Source organism: Diachasma alloeum, unplaced genomic scaffold (assembly GCF_001412515.2).
Source record: "Diachasma alloeum isolate Michigan unplaced genomic scaffold, Dall2.0 Dall_scaffold_00394, whole genome shotgun sequence".
NCBI lineage: Eukaryota > Metazoa > Arthropoda > Insecta > Hymenoptera > Braconidae > Diachasma > Diachasma alloeum.
The window spans coordinates 349,381-369,258 of NW_021680533.1; the positions used below are offsets into that span (position 1 = coordinate 349,381).

The window sequence follows — 19,878 nt, forward strand, 5'->3', positions numbered from 1 at the left end:
TATCCCAGCCTTAAAAGCACATTAGCGGGGATGAGTCTGGTGTGGCCGTCACGCCACTTTTGCATTCGCGCATTGTATGTTGTCTATATCGCTGTATCCGGTAGCCCTGATGTAATTTTGAGAGGTCACGCAAATTGCGGTCACTTGCCCAGACTTGTCATCAGTTGTATTACATACAATGTTGGCATTATTTTTCATTATTGGATTTGGGGTAATTGTATTGTAATTATTGTAAGTCGGGCATTGGCCGGTGTAAACGAATATGCGTTAGGGATGAAGATAGAATTGTAGATGGACAATATGTATTTTCATTCGTCCAAGACAGATAAGAAAATTAATCCGTATCATATACATAACTATTTAACCCTAGATTGATCGTCCTATGAGTGAAAGCCCGCCGCCCGTCATTTTCTTCGATTACAATTGACTAGCTAACCGGAAAAATGCAAAAAAAAATTGGCTATGTCAGTTGAAGTATCTAAAAAATTATGGTAGTTTTTAGAATAAGATATTTCCCAAAATTCCTAAAGAAAACAAATTATTTTGAATAGATGAATGATTTTTTCTGATGTTCAATGAAATTGCCCACATGACGCGACATTGCCGGAAATTCGCTAAACGCGCCCCGGAGTGTAGAATGAATTCGGCAACGCTAAAGTCTAAATAACACGGCGGCGAATCCCCGCGGAGGTGACCAAGTTCCAGAGTCGCGTTTCGTGACCAGACTAGAGTCAAATAGTGAAGGTATTGAAGTGATGATTAATCCAGGAGCCTTTAGAGATTTTGAGAATATTCTTAAAGTTGTTGGAATTTTCGTCATATAGGATATTCTATGGATTATGCTGCTGCTATTTAATTTTTCATAAATTTGATTCGAAACTATAGCGTTTCAAAAAAAAATCTATTAGAACGTATAGAAATTGATTCATTCTTTCCCTATTGAATCTAGATTTCCTATAGAACGTCACAATCCTATAAAACCGAAATCTGAGCGATCATGTAGAAAAGAACATAGACATAATCCATAGGATTATCTCAACAGCACCTCGACAGAATTTTCAATAGAAGCTGCAGTTTTCAAGAAAATTTTATAGATGGTATTTCAATTCAATTCTATTAGGGGAGGGTGGGGCAAAATGAATCAGTCAAAAAACGACCATTTGACGTAATTCAAGCAAACAAACCATTTTTCTTATCAACTTTTGTTTATTAACTTTTTTTTATTATTGGGAGTACTGATGAGAATAATAATTTTTTATTCGTCTTATAATTCAATTGATTACAATTCAATTAATTAGATTAGGCCGATTATACTTTCCTGTTTTCATTCGATTGAAATTCATCATCACATTTTTCTTTTTCCCCCTTCCCAGGGCCTTGCTCTGGACTTTGGATTTTACTGTATCACTTTCTTTTCAATTAATTCATTGACAACATCTTCGCCCGTTAAAACTTCTCAATAATTTTCCATGCTACTGAATGTAATAAAAAAAGTATGTAATAAAACAAAATTTTTTGCTTGAATTACGTCAAACAGTTATTTTTCGCCTGTTTCATTGTGCCCCATTCTCCCCTACATATAAAATCTAGATTGTACAAAAATTTTAGTTCTTGTTATCGAAATTTTGCGATATAGTAATTGCCGTAAAATCTCATGTGTACATGCAGGGCAAATACAGTCTTGAGCACAGGTGCTCTCGCCATCGCTACAATGTCCCACTGTCAATTGAAATATCTCGAAAACTATTGAAAAGTTATCAACCCATCGAGTCTGACAAATATAGATAATTTCACTAGAAATAACATGATTGTCATCTCACATCTCTACAAATAATAGTTCTCAGGATGTGAACGTTTGTGCATAGGTACGCTCCACGGTGTACGCGCTCTTAGAAACTAAAGGTCTCAAGCCAGTTACTCAAACGAATAATAGTGTCTCCAGAATCGTAAACTATAGAGACATGAGTGAAAAACCATGATATTCGTAATAACAATCCCTCAATTTCCCCCGCGACTTGTCTCAATCATGCCCATTGATTATCGAGATATTTAAAATGAGAGTGACACATTTCTTTGAGAAGACAATGCATGATGTTTATCGATCGCTCTTTTCTCCGAGATGTGGTTGAGTGGAGACCACAAATCATCCTTGATGGACCAATAAATTCCTACACGTTTCCAGGTCATTTACCATGGGATGTCACAGTAGTCTTTTGAGCACATCGCCAGGCGGCCAAAGCAAGACCGGTGCTGGCTCACCGTATCCACCGAATCATCCACTTTCCGGCAGCAAACATCTGTGCTCGATCTGCGGTGATCGGGCCAGTGGAAAACACTATGGCGTCTACAGGTTTGTATTAACCCATCCGGTCACGGAATATCGTTCATAAGAAATCATTCCATTTGTGTTTCTTCGGTCTTCTATAGAACTTGACTGTCTTTCATTATTCAAGAAGAAAAACCTTTAATTACCGGCGACTCTTTCTATGGTTCTCTTCTTTTTTTGTGTCTGGTCGTTTTTGTTGATTGTAGAATAAGAAGTGACGCAGTGGAATATTTATATCTATGAGAAAAAATCAAGGAATCTGTGGAAGGAATTACTCAGGGTGTCCAGCCGTCAGGGAAATTTGGAAAACTGGAAATTGTCAGGGAATTTGATTGGCCTGGAAAGACCAGGGAAAAGTCAGGGAATTACGACAACTTTTTGGAATTTTAAAAGTTGCAGCTTGTTTTCTCCAAGTACCTAAATTTTTGGGAATTCTTCTATTGCCAAAAAACATTGTCCGGGAATTTGATCTTAAATTTTCTTACACAAGTGGGATGTTAACATCTTCGCGTGGGATGAGACTGGGAACCCACTGCTTTTGTGGTTTTTCTATGGAAAATTCTAAATTCAGCATTCTACTTTTCAAAGGAATTCTTGAATGTCAAGATGGTGGAAATATTTTAAAAATACTCATTTCCATCAATCAATATACAAACTGCAAAAACACTGAGAGTTCGAACCTGGTCGGCTAGAGAGATGTTACCATCCTAATTTTCTAGATACATTTTTCGTCGCTGTACGTATTTTTGTTGAAAAGTTGACAGAGTGATCACCTCTTAAGGGGAGACCTCGCTAAAATTGAAAAGTCTTTGAAAATTCCCTTAGCCATACTTCCTTTATTGCGCAATTTCCATGTGATGTAGATTTTTGTATTCCGCAATTTTCATTAGACTCCAGAAAATAAAATTAAGTTCTCATTTTACGTCATAAGTTATGGATAATAGCCCAGGAAAAAAAATTTTCCTTTTAATGCACTATTGTTTGTTTGTTCTTGCATAATGTATAAAAAATCCAGTGGTGCAGACAGACTAAATCTAAAAGATTCATTTTTTCTCAATCCATTCTGTGCAATGGAAAACGAATACTCAATTTTATTCTTTGAAGTCTGACGAGCATTGAAAAAAAAATCTGAATTGGATGAAAATTATGATGCAAGGAAAATTTTGAAGGTGAAAATGGGAAATGACGACGAAAATTCACTTGATGGGGCTTTTCGCCAATCAAAGATAATTTTATTTTACTGACGTCTGCCTTTCAATTTCGTTCGGTAAAGGAATTAATGGGCATGGATCCAACTATTGCTCATTGATTACGTCAGGTGATCCACGTTTATCAACTGTTTTAACCCTCTAAGGTGAATTTCGATATCCCCGCCCTATGGCCTTTACAACGGAATGCCGGTGTCCCCACTAAAGCGTTCTAGAATGCTTTTCATCTTAGAGTCTATAAATTTAACATTCTTTGATAAAAAAACAAACCTTTTCTATAGTTAGGGAATTTCATCACTTTGACCGGGAAAAGTCAGGGAATTTTGTTGAAACTTCCAAGTGGACTGTTACTAGCCAAAATTGCGGATTTTCATGCAATGTTTTAGTAATGAAATTGGAAAAAAATACAATTTAAAATTTTTCCCTCTTCAATGTAATTATCAAATAATTATCTTCACATTTCTTCATTCACCGGTATTTGTCTTTCCTTTCCACACCTCAATACATGTTGAATACAATGACCGAATTGTTCAATTTAGCATGAAAATTTAGGAAAACATAATACAAGAATAAAGCAAACTGTAAACTGTAAACTGTAACTGAAATAACAAAAAATTATTCACACGTAAAACTGAAGTATTTCCACGAAATTGCATTTCATTGAAATGTCAAGTTTTTCAAATTTTTCCCTCCACTCCTTCCCCCAATTTTCACCTTATTAGTATTTAACGAACCGCCTGATTGTTCAAGGACGCAATCCGCATCTCAGCTTGATAGTCCTCAGTGAGTCTTTATTGTTGGCCGATGAATAATGTGCCAAGTCACTTTTGTACAACCCCCCAGCAATGTCAAAAAATTTTCTCATTAAGGCTTTTCAACGTCCACATCTAAACCTGACTCACCCTTATTTCTTCAAATTTTTTTATCATTGTTAGTACGTAATGTTGAAATGGATTCAGACGAGGGTAAAAGGGAGGTTTTTTTCTACGTCCTCGTTCGGCCGGAGTGATGGGGAATCGCGTGGGCGTCCCTTGTGCTTTTTCAACTCAGTAGACACTTGCTCAAACGCCTCTTTCCTCCTTTTTCCCTTGTTTTATTTCATTCATCCATTTCTCATGTTTTACGAATGAATGAAGTATTCCAAGGATCGTTCAATTATGTATCTACACTCAGCATTGATTAGATTTTTCTTCGTCTGTCGAGTTTCAATCTAATTATAAGAATTCTGTTTGGACAAGAATGCATATTAAATGATGATTAGGAAACGAAACTGAGGTTGGACGAAGAGGTAAATGAATTGTGAGCGAAGAAATTAATGATTCAGAACATGTGGTCTTCAGTTAATTCATTTCAGTTGTTGAATTGATAGAGTGGATCATCATGATTTGACAGTTCAACGAAATTTAATTTCGTGGAAATAATTTAGTTTGGAGTGTGAATAAATTTTTATGGATTTTTATCTATTTTTTAATGATATTCATCATCATTTTCTGGAGTCAACGGAAAATCTACTATTGGTTATTTGTTGAATGAGTGTTGAAGTGTGGGAAGGAAAGAGAAATACTGTTCAAAAATGAAGGGTGAAAATAATTCCGTCGTAATTACAATTAATTAATTAGTGGAGTTTGCAAATTGAGTTAAGAAGCTTAGATATCAGAGATTTTACGCTAGTTGCTTGAACATTTTCATACAATTTGTTCTCCTCTATGATTTTCTGATATATTAATCGCTCTTATTTAAACCCAAACAATTATGATATAGAGAACAATAGATATAGTTTAATCGAGATAAAATATAGGTCTTCAATCAACTTGAATCGTTAGAGAGCAATGACACTCTGTCTACCAGCACCAACACGAGCCTATTTGACTGGAATCACAAAATCATATCGAAATATGACCCAGAACATAGAGGAGAGTGGGGCAAAATGAAATAATCAAAAAAACAACTATTTGACCCAATTCAAGCAAAAAATTTTTTTTATTAAATAGTTTTTTTATCAACTTTTTTTCCATTCTTGGGAGTACTGATGAGAAAAATAATTTTCCTTTCAGTAGAATGGAAAATTATTGCCAAATTTTGACGGCAGAAGATTTTGTCAATGAATTAATTGAAAAGAAAATGAAACTGCAAAATCCAAAGTCCAGAGTAAGACCCAGAGGGAGACCCATAGGGGGAAAAAGGAAAATGTGATGCTGAATTTCAATCGAATAATCAATTGACAAAAAAAAATTTAATAAACAATTTTTTTTTTCTTGCATTGCATCTAACAGTCGTTTTTTTGACTGTTTCATTTTACCCCACTCTCCCCTAGATATTTCTACACAAAAAAAAATTTCTGTATTCTAATCGTCTCGCCTAGAATATTCAAATTCTGCTCAATTATTCTTACAAATTTACCAACATTCACAGATAATTTATCCACGTCACGAACAATAACACGTTTAATATTATTTTCCTTCAAGTCTCCAAAAACAAGAATCATTGTACAATTCTATTGTTTCAACTCAATTTTAAGGATGGAGAGTCCTGCATTACCTCATTCAATCCTCCAACTTTGAAATTATAAAAATTATAAAAACTCAAAAAAAAATTTCACACGGCAATATGACGTGCCACAATAACGCGTAATTTTCACGCGTGTAATAATCATGACTGCACATTTCGTGTCATGAGAGAACATGAGATCCTGCTTGGAAATAAAAAGTTCCTCCACCTCTCCCTCGAATTGCAGATTTTATATCGAAGGCATAGGATAACCTTGGACTTGCTGAGAGTCATGTTTATGAGTCTACCCACCCGTAGTTCCTACAAACATGAGAAGACAGAAGGCAGTGTTGGCCTCCTGAGTTACTCCGCTCCAATGCCATCTAATTGAGCAATCCACGCCCGTTTACCAAGAATCCGAATGACGCCTTTTTCTTCTATGATCAACCAGCGTGAATTTTCATATAAAAACATCATTCTCGGGTTTATACGACCGGAGAAATGAGTACATGTGAATTAATCACACACTTCTTGTCACAGTTGAATCTGTATGCGTTTATGAATACCTTGGAGGGATAATTCATGTGTTTATGACGTATTTCATTGCCACGGAGTTTTAAAAACTTCAAAGGAATACCGGGTTAATCACTCGTGAATGTATTAATGCACCCAAAACTTGCCCCACTATTTCGCTTTCATCTTCTCTTGATGAAAGAGATCAGAAATCAGGGAGAAATATACAAAAATTTTAGGGAGACAAGTTTTGTAAAATGGTTTAAATCAATTCTTCAGTGTGCTTAGTCTGAACGCCTTAACAATTTGTAAAAATTACTGATCAATTGTAATTATTGAATAATCATCTTCATATTTTTTCGTTCAGCATCATTCGTCTTTTCTTTCATATTTCAACACTCATTTAATGAATATAAAATATGGAGTTTTGCGATAACTCCAGAAATTGATAATGAATAAAATTGAGAAAATATTCCATTCGTCATTGAAATCCCAAAGAACGTGATGGAAAACGAAAGATATTACATTTAATCTCGATACGACTACATAAAATTACGTTAAAAATTATTCACACTTCAAACTCAATTATTCCCGCAAAATTGAACTCAATTGAATTGTCATTAAAATCATGATGATCCACTCCATCAATTCAACAATTGAAGTGAATCAACTCCAGCAGAAATATTTTGAAACATTTATTTCTTCACTCTTCATTCGTTCACCTCATCGTTATGTGAATTCACATTACTCTGTCGATCCAAATAAACGAGTTGACTGTCATGATATTGTACATCCCTCCCTTTCATCGCTGAAGCCCCCAGACCCATTGATATTGAAATGGAAATCCACTGGGATTTAAATACTATAAGATAAATTTGATTTCAAGACATCACCTCATGAAATTCATTTTGGTGAATTTATAAATTGACGTTAACACGGTGAAAATGAGACCGGAAATTGACGTGAAAGAGAAAGCAGTGGATGAATGCCAAACATCAGCATCAAAACCGTTAACTTCCAGCGGTTACAAAAATAAATCTTCAACATCTTAAACCCATGCATTTTACCAAGAAATTTTTTCCCTGGATTTCATCCAAAATCCGCAAAATGAAATTAAAAAGAAAAACCCGTTATTTTAGGATGTTTAAATAACATGTCTGCATCTGCATGAATCTCAGAAAAATATACTAAACAAAATTTACCGTTCCAGTTGTGAAGGCTGCAAAGGTTTCTTTAAACGAACAGTGCGGAAGGACCTCTCTTATGCCTGTCGCGAGGAAAAATCCTGCATTATTGATAAGAGACAGAGGAATCGCTGTCAATACTGTCGTTATCAGAAATGTCTAGCCATGGGAATGAAACGGGAAGCTGTGCAGGAGGAGAGACAACGTACAAAAGAACGAGATCAGAGTGAAGTTGAGAGCACCAGTAGTTTGCATTCTGATATGCCTGTCGAGAGAATTTTAGAGGCTGAAAAGAGGGTGGAGTGTAAAATGGAACATCAGGGGAATTATGATGTGAGTTACATTATCATTATCGCTAAAATTCTATTCATTCAATTAATAAAATATTTTTATCATTGATTTGAGATGCTAATTTCTTGATGATTAAATCATTGTTCCTCGTCACTTTTGACGACAAATTTTCCAAATTAATGAGGAAATTACATTGAGGAAACAACTGCTAAAGTTTAATGCTTTCTGCGTCCTTGATTATTTACCAGAAAATTAAAATTCAATCACCCAATTTAAATTCTCGATATTGTCTAAGTAATTGACATGCATTATTCATACTTACTCCTTCATGGGGACTGCCTTCGACGAAAATTTATGTATAAAAACTGAAATCTTTCCTCGGAGGCTCACTAATGGACTGTCTATTGTAGAATGTGCAGTTAAGAAATTGAAAAAATTTGAGTGCACGAGTTTTCTCTTATGTAATTTAATTTTTATATTGTCCAGTTCTAGGGAAAAATTACTAGATTAAAAAACTTGTTTCACGTTCTCAAGCATAAATTTGTAATTTTTTGATAGGAAAATTCATTTGGAAATTTAAATGAAAGAATGATGAAATACTGATGAAACAAAATGTCTCTTCGTTCAATATTTTGCAATCTAATAGAGTTCGTAGAATCTCGTAAATTGTCTTTTTTTTGGCAATGACCTATGGAAATGCAGTCTTCCAAAATTTTTAATAAGTCGGGGTATTAATGACCATATGATGTTCACTCAATTTTTATGGCTATAAAAGTACACTGACCATTCGTAAAATTGGTTTTTAAACGGGATGCTTATAAATATTTTCTGGTTGGTTATAGGCTGGATTCGTCTGAGGAATCGAAGTTCCTATATGAAATTTGAGAATACTAAACGCTGTTAATCGCCATAAAATTACTTGGAGCATTTATAACATTATTTTCTATAGGAACTGGGTATTTTTGAAAATATTTTTCAAATGTGGCATGTTCTATAGGACTTTGAATTCTTTGTAAGGAATCGACCTATAAACATCTGAATTTTTGATATTCATAGGGAATTATTTTTATTTTATATTATTTTATGAATTATTTTATGATTTGTTTCCCTAAAGTCTTTAAAATTCATTCTAACAATCTTTCTTTTTCAGAACGCCCTTTCCAGTATTTGTAACGCCACGAACAAGCAGTTGTTCCAGCTAGTGGAATGGGCGAAACACATTCCACACTTCACATCACTCCCCCTGGAGGATCAGGTCCTCTTGCTACGAGCAGGCTGGAATGAACTGCTGATAGCAGCCTTTTCCCATCGCTCAATGGACGTCTCCGATGTGATTGTTCTGGCCACAGGCATCACCGTCCAGAGAAATTCAGCTGAACAGGTTGGCCTCGAGAGGATATTCGACCGAGTTCTCTCAGAACTAGTGACAAAAATGCGAGAGATGAAGGTGGACAAGACCGAGCTGGGCTGCCTGAGAGCCATAATCCTGTTTAATTCCGAGGTTCGTGGATTGAAAGCAGCCCAAGAAGTAGAACTCCTCCGGGAAAAAGTGTACGCAGCCCTCGAGGACTACGTCAGGATCACGAAACCCAACGAACCTGGACGATTCGCCAAACTCCTGCTTCGTCTCCCCTCCCTGCGTTCAATTGGTCTCAAATGCCTCGAACACTTGTTCTTCTTCAGACTAATTGGTGATGTCCCCATCGATTCCTTTCTTATGGAAGTTCTGGAGAGTCCAGCTGACCCTTAGGAGATGGAGGTGTGCCGCGTACTGGGGCACACCGACATGTAATCCACAATCAACAGCAGAAAATTATCTTTTTAGAGCAACAATTAATTATTTCTGATTAACGCACCTGAGGGGAAGATTTGACGAGGCTATTTTTCAAACAGGGATACTTATTGATAGGTTTTATCCACTATTTTTTTGTTATTTATGTCCAATGAGTGAATAAAAAACAGAGTTTGAGAGAATAGAGTGGAGGGGAAATAGAAGCGGAGCATAGAGTCGGGACTGCTGCAAAATTAACTAATTCGATGGTTTATTCGGGAGAAATCCTTTTTCGAGAAGTTATACATTTTTAAATTGTATATTTGGAAATATTTATGTTTTTTTTTGTTACATTCCAAGTGCAGCTTTTTATTTGATTCTTTCAGGGGGAGATTGTTTCTTAGGTAGTTGCATACATGGGTATACCCATATACGTACAATTGCCCACTAAAAAATTTTAATGTGTAAATTACGGTAATTTATTGAATTCTTGTTTGTTTTCTTCTTTTGTATATTAGGAGGATTGAAAGATGGTGGAGAAATTGGGGTTGAAGTGTAATGACTCTTATTGTTACGTGTGAAAAATTTCTGTGGAAAATGTGTCGATAGATGGATTATTTTGCTAGGGATTTTTAGTACCTGTGGGAAATGGTTTGGAGAAATTGGGCCTTTTCAAAGTTTGTAAAGAAATTTCGATTTCATAAAAAATTGAGGTATATTAATAACTGCAGGAAGTCCATTGAAATCAATTCACAGACTCGATCTTTATAAATATCGTAACTATAAAAATATCCTGATTAATGTTCGTAACATTAATTCTTACAGGAGATGAAAATTCATATAAATATTTTCAGGATGGTTATAGGCTAATTTTTATTCACAATGGGGAATCGAAATTCCTATGCGAAATTTGAGAAGACTGAACGCTTTCAAACAGCATCTCCATAGAACTACTTAGAGCATTTATAAAATCATTTTGTGCAGAGATTGGGAATTCCGTCAAATATTCTTGAAATGAGACATCAGCCCTATAGAATATGTCTAGGAATAATGTCCATAGTTCCGTGTCCAGGAATTTGAATTATCTATGAGAAATTCATCTGTAAACATCAAGATAATGTTAATGGGGATTTTTAGAATCTATAGGAAACGATTTTAGAAAATCTCAGAGTATTTTTATAGTGATGATTCCCATGGGAAGTGATTCTTATCAGATTCTCTGTAGGAATTCTCAATCTCTATGAGAAATCGATCTATTGATAATCAGAAAATGTTTATAGAGATCTTGAGCCTCTATAGGAAATAATTTTATAAAGCTCCGAGTAATTTCTTAGGAATGATCTATAGAAATTCACTTTTCCAAGATTTTGTACGGAAATTTTGAGTTCATAGGAAATCGGGGTATTAACAATCACATGATGGTTATAAAAATCAATTAAAAGACTCAATTTTTCATGGCTATAAAAAAACCCTGAGCGTTCGTCGAATTATTTCCGAAAGAGGATGAAAATTCTTATAAATATTCTTTCGAGGTTAACAGACTTCAGCATATCCGTAGACATATATTTTACAGAAATTCTGTGACTTTCATACGTCTCATGCAGCTAAAGAATTTGTCGACGACTGTAAAACTGAAAGTCTTGTATTTTTAAAAAATCATTGAACGATTTAATCGACGTTAGATCACATAAACACTGCGAGAAAATATAAATGTACTTTCGTTTCAGAAAATTAAGAATTGCGTAGGAAAAATAGGCAATTAACGATTAAATCTAAACAAGAATGTAGACTCTTTGACTCTTGAAATTTGTTATTGACAAATTTGTCGTCTAAAGTTGGATGACAGCTGAGAGAGGTATAACAAATAATGAACGAATTTTGGAATCTGAGTAAATCTATGTGACTTCAGAGATTCCCCAAAAATTAGTCGTGCAATTGAATTTATTCATCACTATTATGTCACTAAAGTAATTTACGTAAACACTACGTATTGATTACCGAACAAATTGTAATTGAGACGAAAAAGACTCCCCTGCTCTCAGCTGTTGTCATTAATCTCATCGATAAAAACAGTAATAAATTACCTACTTACGATTAACTATTAACGATATAATTATCGAATCGATATTTCTATTTTTGCGTGAATGCGTAGGGGATCGTTAGTTGTTGGTTATTGTTATTACACTTGATTAGAGTTTTTTAATGTTGATGCCTATCGCAGAGAAAAACCCACGATTATGTAGAACACAAGATCATATTGTAAATTATGATACTTTCATTTTAATAATTTTGTAAAGATCGAAATTAATATTTTATCATCATTTGATTCTATTAATTTTCTCATTGATCGAGACCTGATGCCCACCAGTGCATTACCAATAATCACAATCGAAAGAATTAATTATAGAAGAAAAAATCTATAATGGAAATGAAATAGAATATATAACACTTGTAATATTTTTCTCGTGATGTCACTGACAAATGGATAAATAAAATGTGGAGGAAGGAACCTGAACCGAAATTACCTCGACGTACGTGAAAGTCAATAGTTTTGGTATCCAACAAGAAAAAAATTGAAAAAAATAAATAAAAACAAACTACAGGGGAAGAAATTATTTTGCCTGACTAGGAAAGCAAGGGCGTGAATGCTACCTGTGAAAATTTTCATAATGAATTATATTTGAATGTTGAAAAAAAATATGTAAGAATAAAACCGAGATATATATTAACTTAAGCATAGCGAGGAAGAATTAATGAAGATCCTGACGATCACTTGCAGTAGATTAAGGACATAATTACACGATACAGTAATGAGAAAACCTAGTAATTGCTTTCATTCATTTGAATTGCACCTCTAGATGTTACAGTACGGAATATGACAGGGCAAAACATCAAAATTATCAGGCACCAACACAGAGGTTATCTTCATCGAATACCAAATTTCAAATATTGGCCGAGGAACTAAAATATTTTTCTCGGCTGTAACAATGATATATTTTATCGGTTGATATTTAGAATACATGATGTTTTGTCCTCGTGATGTTCATCGATAATCTTATCGTCTGTAATATTACATTCGAGTAATGAATAGGGGTGATGTTTAATTCTGTAAAGTATTGTAAAGAAAAATGTTTTTTATTAATGCTCAAATTAATGAATTCGTTGATTCAAAGGTAATGAACACTTGGTCAGCGAATTGAAGAATAAATTTGTTGTAGGATAATTTAAACTTTTGATCCATCAATTATAAATTGGCATTATCAACTTGCAAATATTACACACTAGTACAAATATGTTTTAATGAAAGTTTAATTGAGAAAAAATTATTAGGTCATCGAAGTACTACGAAAAATGTAGCGGAGTTAATTGTGGAATCATTGTCATTGCAGTTACCGTCCTATTTTCAAGGATAACACTTCTTTTTTACGTGAAAATTCATGATTTTGGAAATAACAAATATCTAATGTCCCTCTTTAATCATTTAGAAAGAATACAGTGTTCTGTGGATAATGCGTTTAAATAAAACACTACCAGCAGAATTATTCAAGTGTAATTATTTTCTCTATTTATGATAGTTTTGATAGAATAAAACATCGAGTGAAAGGTAACTCTATTCATCACTTACGAAAACATTTTTTATTGATTGCAATGGGTCAATTGGGTTCACGAAAACAATTTTATTTCATTCCATCATATCAAATCTTCAGCATCTGGATCTTGTTCATAATTATCTCCATCTTCTCATTCAAACTATTCAGAAATAATAAATAATCGAGGGAATATCTTCAGTATTGGACAATTCGTTACATTCATCATGGGAGAGTTGACAGAATTTTTATGTACATTCTCAAAGTGATTAAAAAGAAAATTACAAAATCAAAAATAATCATTCGCTATAAATTAAATTGCGTGAGTTCGTTGGACACTGATTATCCCTAGAACGTGGGAAGCTAAGGTACAGTCTTGATTCCGGATTTATCTGAAAATTATAAAAAAATTACGTAAATAAACCTTAATTTTACATTTTCGGATTTATCTCGAGAATGAATGGTTTATGAATAACTTTATTCAGATCTTTTTCGCACGACCACTCATTATAGAGATAATTAACTAATCAACATAATTGGTGATGTTGAAAGTCTCAAAGGCGTGACAACACATTTATTTCAATTCTATACTTTCTCAGTTAGCTGAGAAATTGTTGGATTTAGGGTGAAGCATTATCAGGCCTGTTTTGTGGCCCATGAAATTATCCATGACAATATCTCATAACATCTTCACTCATTGCCGTGATAATTCAATATGAAACAATATGAGAAAAATCAACAAAAGATTTTCTCATAAATTTCTCTGGAATGTTTGGCTAATCTAGACGGTCTGACCATAAAATCAGCCCGGGAATCTCATCACCAATTTTATATCACACGTCTGTGCAGTGAAAACGCCAATCCCCAGACGCCATCATCAAAATACGTGTAAAATTGAATTGAAGCAATTCATCAACTTACAAAATTTTTATTTCGTTATCCAATAATTTGTTGAATATCTAATGAATTATCGTTTAATTTAGAATTTCTCCTCCTCGAGACCGTGTTTAAAGAACATGAGTACTGGGGTTGACACACCGTCGATTTCACGATACTCCATGAGACCAACGAGTCCGTCAATATCCATCGATTCACCAGTGAAGAACTGGAGTTCCTTAAATCTTCCGAGGATGTCCTTCATTACTTTGTTCATGTTAGTTTTGAAAACATCAACCTGGTCTGGTGATTTTTCCTCCAATTTAGCTACCAATCTGCCAAAAAAAATACAAAAGATAAAGTATTAGCAATGAAAAGCAAAAAGATAAAAATGAAAAATCGAGATAGAAAACCAAAATTTAAGAATAAAATATTGAAGATGATGATTTAGATTACAATTTTTGATTGATTTTATTAATGTTCTCACTCACTTCTTCATGAAGTCTTTAAGGTAGAGAGTATAAGATTTCTTGTCCCCGAAGGCATAAGTTTCCACCAATCTGTGGTTCAATACAACATCGACACCAGACTCGACTCCTTCCTCTGTACCTTCATCAGCTTCTTCAGCTGAGGGATTGAAACCATCGATCTGAATGTCTCCAGATTTACGAGTCACCAACTGAAATAATGGAATAATTAATAATCCAGAAATGGTGTAGAAAAATCAAATTGACCTCTTACTAACAGACAAACGTAAGTTCTATGAGCTCCCTATGTAGATACGCTTGTCTGTTATTAAGGTGTCGAAATAATCTGCAAAAGCTATCGAAATTTCCATTCAGTTCTTTTTTGTAGCTCTCACTATCAAGTATAAAAAATTCCAAGTATGAATATTATCATTTCCAATAAATTCTGATATACTTGCTCAAAATTAATTTGATCTTCAAGCGAAAATTTTCCAATCATATTCTACCGATCGACTACTAAAATAATTACATATCATATAAGCAACACAACACATACGACGGATAGTCCATCCAGATACCATAAATTAATTAAACATAATAACACCTCATAATAATGCATATTTGCTCACCTTTCCGTAAACTTCGTACAACACGTCGTCAATAAGTTTAATTTTATAAGTGTCCGAGAACATCTCGTCACCTGAAAATCAAAATAATGAGTGTCAAATGGATAGGTTATGGTCATTACCATATTAAAAAAAAACATGTTGCTACAAATTTTCCCCCATTCATAAAAATATGGTATTAAGTGAATGGATTAGAAATAGAGATATGAAATCTGAAATGCTAAATTAATTTTGACAGGAGGGAGGGTGAATATATGTCACTATGTGATTGTCAATCTTGATTTTTTATCCCTTCGTATATCGCTCCCGAAACAACAAACAACGAAAATATACATAAGAAGATGACGTAGAAATATGTAAAATGGTACGTACCGGTGAATATATCCTTGTAGATCTTCATTTTGGAAGATGGAGATAGATTAAATTACAGCTAAAACTAAATAAGACACAGCCACTCCAATGAGCGAACCGGAAAAGGACGCGGACCACAGTGTGAAGCAGCATTTTCGTCGTCGTGCGCATCTCCATGTATGCACTTCCGCTTTTTGATGGGCGGATTCTCATAGAATCGTTGGTACGAGAGGAACCTGTCTTATCAGGACCTTTCTGATGCGGAAAGGCCATATATTCAGTAAGGGAATAATTAATTTTCTATAATGAAATCACTTAAGATGATTTGGGAATCATTTGGGCTAGTTTAGGAACATAATTTTATAATTTTGGAACTAATAGTTTTCTAAAAATTAATTTGTTTTTATATGGCGTATAGTTAGCAGGTCAAATTATGTCATTTAAATTTGCATAAATCGGTGCAAAATAATTTGGGACTGTAACAGAAAATAATTTGGAATTTGGGTATCAATAATTATGATCAAATATTTTTTATAATTCTCCTCTACGCTTCACTACTCGTGTGCGATCGCTTCATCAATAATTATCTGTAATATCCCAATGAAACCGCAATTTATGTTATTTTTCTGTGTATAATTTGAATTTGAATGTTTACTCTTGAAGAAGATTGCTAAAATAATTAAAAAATTACGAGCATTTTCTATATATAAAGTATAAACAATAAATTTTCCACCATAAAAATTATTTGTTCGGAATCGTAACAAATTTATTCATATTCATGATTTTACCAGAAATTGATCTCGTGTCTAAAAAAATAAGGTTTCTGAAAGTTTATTTATATTATTTATTCATTTATTTATAAACAACGTATGTTTTAAAAAATTATAATTCAAATATAATTTGAATGACCCTAAATATTCATGATTTTTTGCCAATTTTTCTCACACAAATTTCAAAGAGACTTGGATATCCATACGCTACTGAATGGCGTTTTGCACCCGTTGCTAGATTAATTTATACTATTTTTTTTCTTTCCATTTCCGTCTTCACAATTAGATTAATTTACTTTTATCCATTCTTATTCTTATTATATATACACACTTGTCCTTCACTCACAAGTTACAACATTGAACGAAAAGAAATTATGTTAAAGATCAATCAAAAGCGGTTTTTTTTGTGTTCAAAACAAACACATATAAATCAAAAGTCATTCGAAATTTCATTCGGGTAATAGAAAAATCTCTTCATGCATGCCTAAAAATTTTCAGAAAAAATTTTTTTTCTTTCATATGGTAAAAGGATATCGGTACTCCTCATTCCTATGGTCAGATTCCAAATATTATGAAGAGGAAATTGAAAAAAGAATCAGAAAGGGATAATCGGTTAGAAAATGTTTTTTTTCCTTTCATGTCGACGGGAACTTGGAATCACTTTTTCTCTTCAAGTATTAGAGGGATACGAATATTTCAGCGACAAGAAATTCATAAAATGCAAAAAAAAGTGGACGCAAAGAACTAAAAAATTTAATTTTTTATGTCTCCGGAAAGTTTTCAAGTCGATTTTTTTCGAATAATGGAAAAATACCCATAAATTCGATTTTTATTCTCAACTTTTCATAAAATGAATAGAATAAATGACAGAAATTGACAATTGGAAACTAAAAATTTTATCGGATTATTATTATGTAATAATAATATAACCACCAAAATGTAACGTGCTGACTCCATTTGGTACAGCTTTGAAAACTTTACTCATAAATAATGCTTTGCTTACACGAGAAATGGATGTTCATTCTCTAACGAGCATTTCTCGCTTCACCGGGCGGAATTCCTTTACAACCCAAAACCCTATAGCGGCAACATTTATCCGTTTCCGGGTATTCTCCAAAGTCATCATCATTTTTCACATGATTATCTTCTTCACACCTTTTGGTCCCTAGAAAATGTTTCAACAACATGATTATTTCATCTATCAACTCACCCTGCATTCCAGCTCACATGGATATTTTATTGAAATATTGAAATTATCTGGGAAGACATTCAGCATTTTCTTCACGATATCCTTCGGAAAGTCCTCAGGATTCTTATGCCTCAGAAATTTAGTGCCCTTGATAACGTGATAATAAGCTGCATTCGCCCACGAAATAAAGTCAAAAAGCATCAAAACGATTCATCATTTTTTACTTTAAATCAACATTGTAATGGAATATTCCCTTCGCACAGTGCAAAATGTTATTTGTCTTCCTGTTTTTAAACATTTTTAATTATACGATGCATGACACTGTTTATCCATAAAATTGCAATCTACATTTTTTTTCAGTTTTCGCCAATCCTAACCGTGGGTACGAGCAGATTTTAGTACGTTGGCCAGTAAAAAAGTCTATTTTCAAATTGCGGTTCACTTCCTGTATTTAGAATAATTGTTTACAAATAATTGTGCGATATTCTCTATCATCCACAGTTTAAGGATGAATAGCTCCCGTTCAGTCAGTGTTCCGTCAAATTTTTAAATTTCTCCCAAATTGTTGATCAAATTTCTGCCAAATTATTGATGCAGTAAATATACCGTTTTTACTTTCTATCATTGTTCAATGACTCGTGAAGTTTCGTCATTGTACAACAATTTTTTTGCGTTTTTTAGAAACAAAAATTCACAAAACTTTAGAAAAAACGAATAAAAATGTTGCACAATGATGAAATTCTCCAGTATAAATAGCATAAAAAACAGACCTCTGCATTGTGCAACCACATATGTAATATGATACTTATTTTCTGTCTATCGTTGTTAGATTTTATATTATACCTGTCATTGGCTACTGCTGTGAGATTCGTGCTGAATAAAAAAAAAAAATACAATGATAAATGAAAAAAGATTTCGCCAGTAAACAAGTGGGAAATTGCTCTTGTGTTGTCTATAGTATTATCTCTCCCCTCAGCCCTTCAATAAAATGTTAATAGAAAAATTTTATTTATACATACTTGAATTAATTTGAAACTTTGCCCGGTGGCTTGGCGCAGTGTAGTGGGTAAGTTCGTTGCCTCACATGCGAAAGGTTCCGAGTTCAAATCCCAGCCGGGTAGAATGGTGCGATCTAACCATTTAAAGTCTTGATCATCATCGCAATATACCCTAACCGGGTCGAAGCGATGTAAAATAACGAAAACGAAATTAATTTGAAACATTACCTTTGAAGAAACTTACTTTCAGGGAAATTTATGAAAAATGAAAAATTTTCAACAAACATAATAAAAATGAAATCACCAACGAATATAGCTATCATAATCACCTTTTAACTTCGACTTAATGACATTAAAACAAACATTTTAAGCTATGATTGAATTCATTTGAAGCATGATATTCAAAGATATCCCCTGAATTCTAATTTTCAGAAAATACATTTTTTTAACATTTTAGAATAAATCAAAATAACGATTATTGCTATCGCCTTCATCTTCAAACTAGATCCAAGGGACATCCAAACAAATTTTTTAAGCCATCATTCAATCAATTCAGAACTTTTTTTTATAGTTATGATGGGACAAACAATTTTCAAAAAAAATTAAAAATTAAAATAAATTAATGGATGAATTAAAATCTAATTAACGCCAATCGATAGGGCTGAACAATACCTACATTTGAAAAAAAAAAAGAAAATTCAATTCGATCCATTCATTAGCGACCAATTGAAGAAAAACTTTACCGCACCCATACATACATACACACACACGTACGGACCGGGTAAAAAAATTGGTCGATATAACACAAAAAATCCAAAACTTAAATTTAAGCGATTACAGTGCTTCCATTCGGAAGCAAAATAGCAAAGTCACTCGCCTTCGGCTCGTGCTATAAACCTCCCACGAGCCAAAAACTCTTTTCCGTACGCGTATCGAACGATATTTTTCATCACAATGTGTGGTAAAGGGACGTTTTAGACATGCGAAGCGTGCCTAAAAAGCTACTTTTTCGCACAGCGTGATGAAAATGATTAAATGTTTTGTGACAGAAATGACCTTCTGGTATTAAATTTTTGACATTGAATAACACGAACTAGTGCAAAATGTTTATGCCTTTGATAATTCCACGAATCCCCATATTCTCATCAATAAATGATTGACATGCATCATCTCTTCCCCCTGCCCAAAACTCTCATCATCTTCCCAATCACCAAATCCCCCAGAGAGAATGAAA

General features: G+C 33.6%; 2 protein-coding genes across 6 annotated transcripts in view; one reads left to right on the forward strand and one right to left on the reverse strand.

Annotated features, from left to right (window-relative positions):
* Positions 1-13,322, forward strand: part of LOC107041938 (retinoic acid receptor RXR) — a 63,746-nt gene extending 50,424 nt beyond the window's left edge. For 4 of the 5 annotated variants that reach the window (XM_015262763.2, XM_015262760.1, XM_015262759.1 and 1 more), the window contains 3 exons: positions 2,183-2,350; positions 7,745-8,051; positions 9,160-13,322. In XM_015262763.2, coding sequence (XP_015118249.1) covers positions 2,183-2,350; positions 7,745-8,051; positions 9,160-9,759 — 1,075 coding nt within the window. In that variant the 3' untranslated portion in view covers positions 9,760-13,322. The remainder of the gene's footprint in view (positions 1-2,182; positions 2,351-7,744; positions 8,052-9,159) is intronic. The other variant, XM_015262762.1, reaches the window with a different exon arrangement.
* Positions 13,323-13,397: 75 nt separating this feature from the next.
* LOC107041940 (translationally-controlled tumor protein homolog) lies at positions 13,398-15,833 on the reverse strand. The gene is made up of 5 exons (XM_015262764.2): positions 15,709-15,833; positions 15,340-15,410; positions 14,735-14,922; positions 14,289-14,578; positions 13,398-13,759 (listed from the first exon to the last, which is right to left on the reverse strand). The coding sequence occupies exons 1-4, from the start codon at positions 15,734-15,736 to the stop codon at positions 14,347-14,349; spliced, it is 519 nt and encodes a 172-aa protein (XP_015118250.1). The 5' UTR covers positions 15,737-15,833; the 3' UTR covers positions 13,398-13,759; positions 14,289-14,346.
* Between the last annotated feature and the right edge of the window lie 4,045 nt (positions 15,834-19,878).

Coding starts and splice junctions, on each gene's coding strand:
- LOC107041940 (XM_015262764.2), bottom strand. CDS start 15,736: ATGAAGATCTACAAGGATATATTCACCG. Junction 14,923..15,339: donor TGTACGAAGTTTACGGAAAG/GTGAGCAAATAT, acceptor CCATTATTTCAG/TTGGTGACTCGTAAATCTGG. Junction 14,579..14,734: donor CTTAAAGACTTCATGAAGAA/GTGAGTGAGAAC, acceptor TTTTTTTGGCAG/ATTGGTAGCTAAATTGGAGG.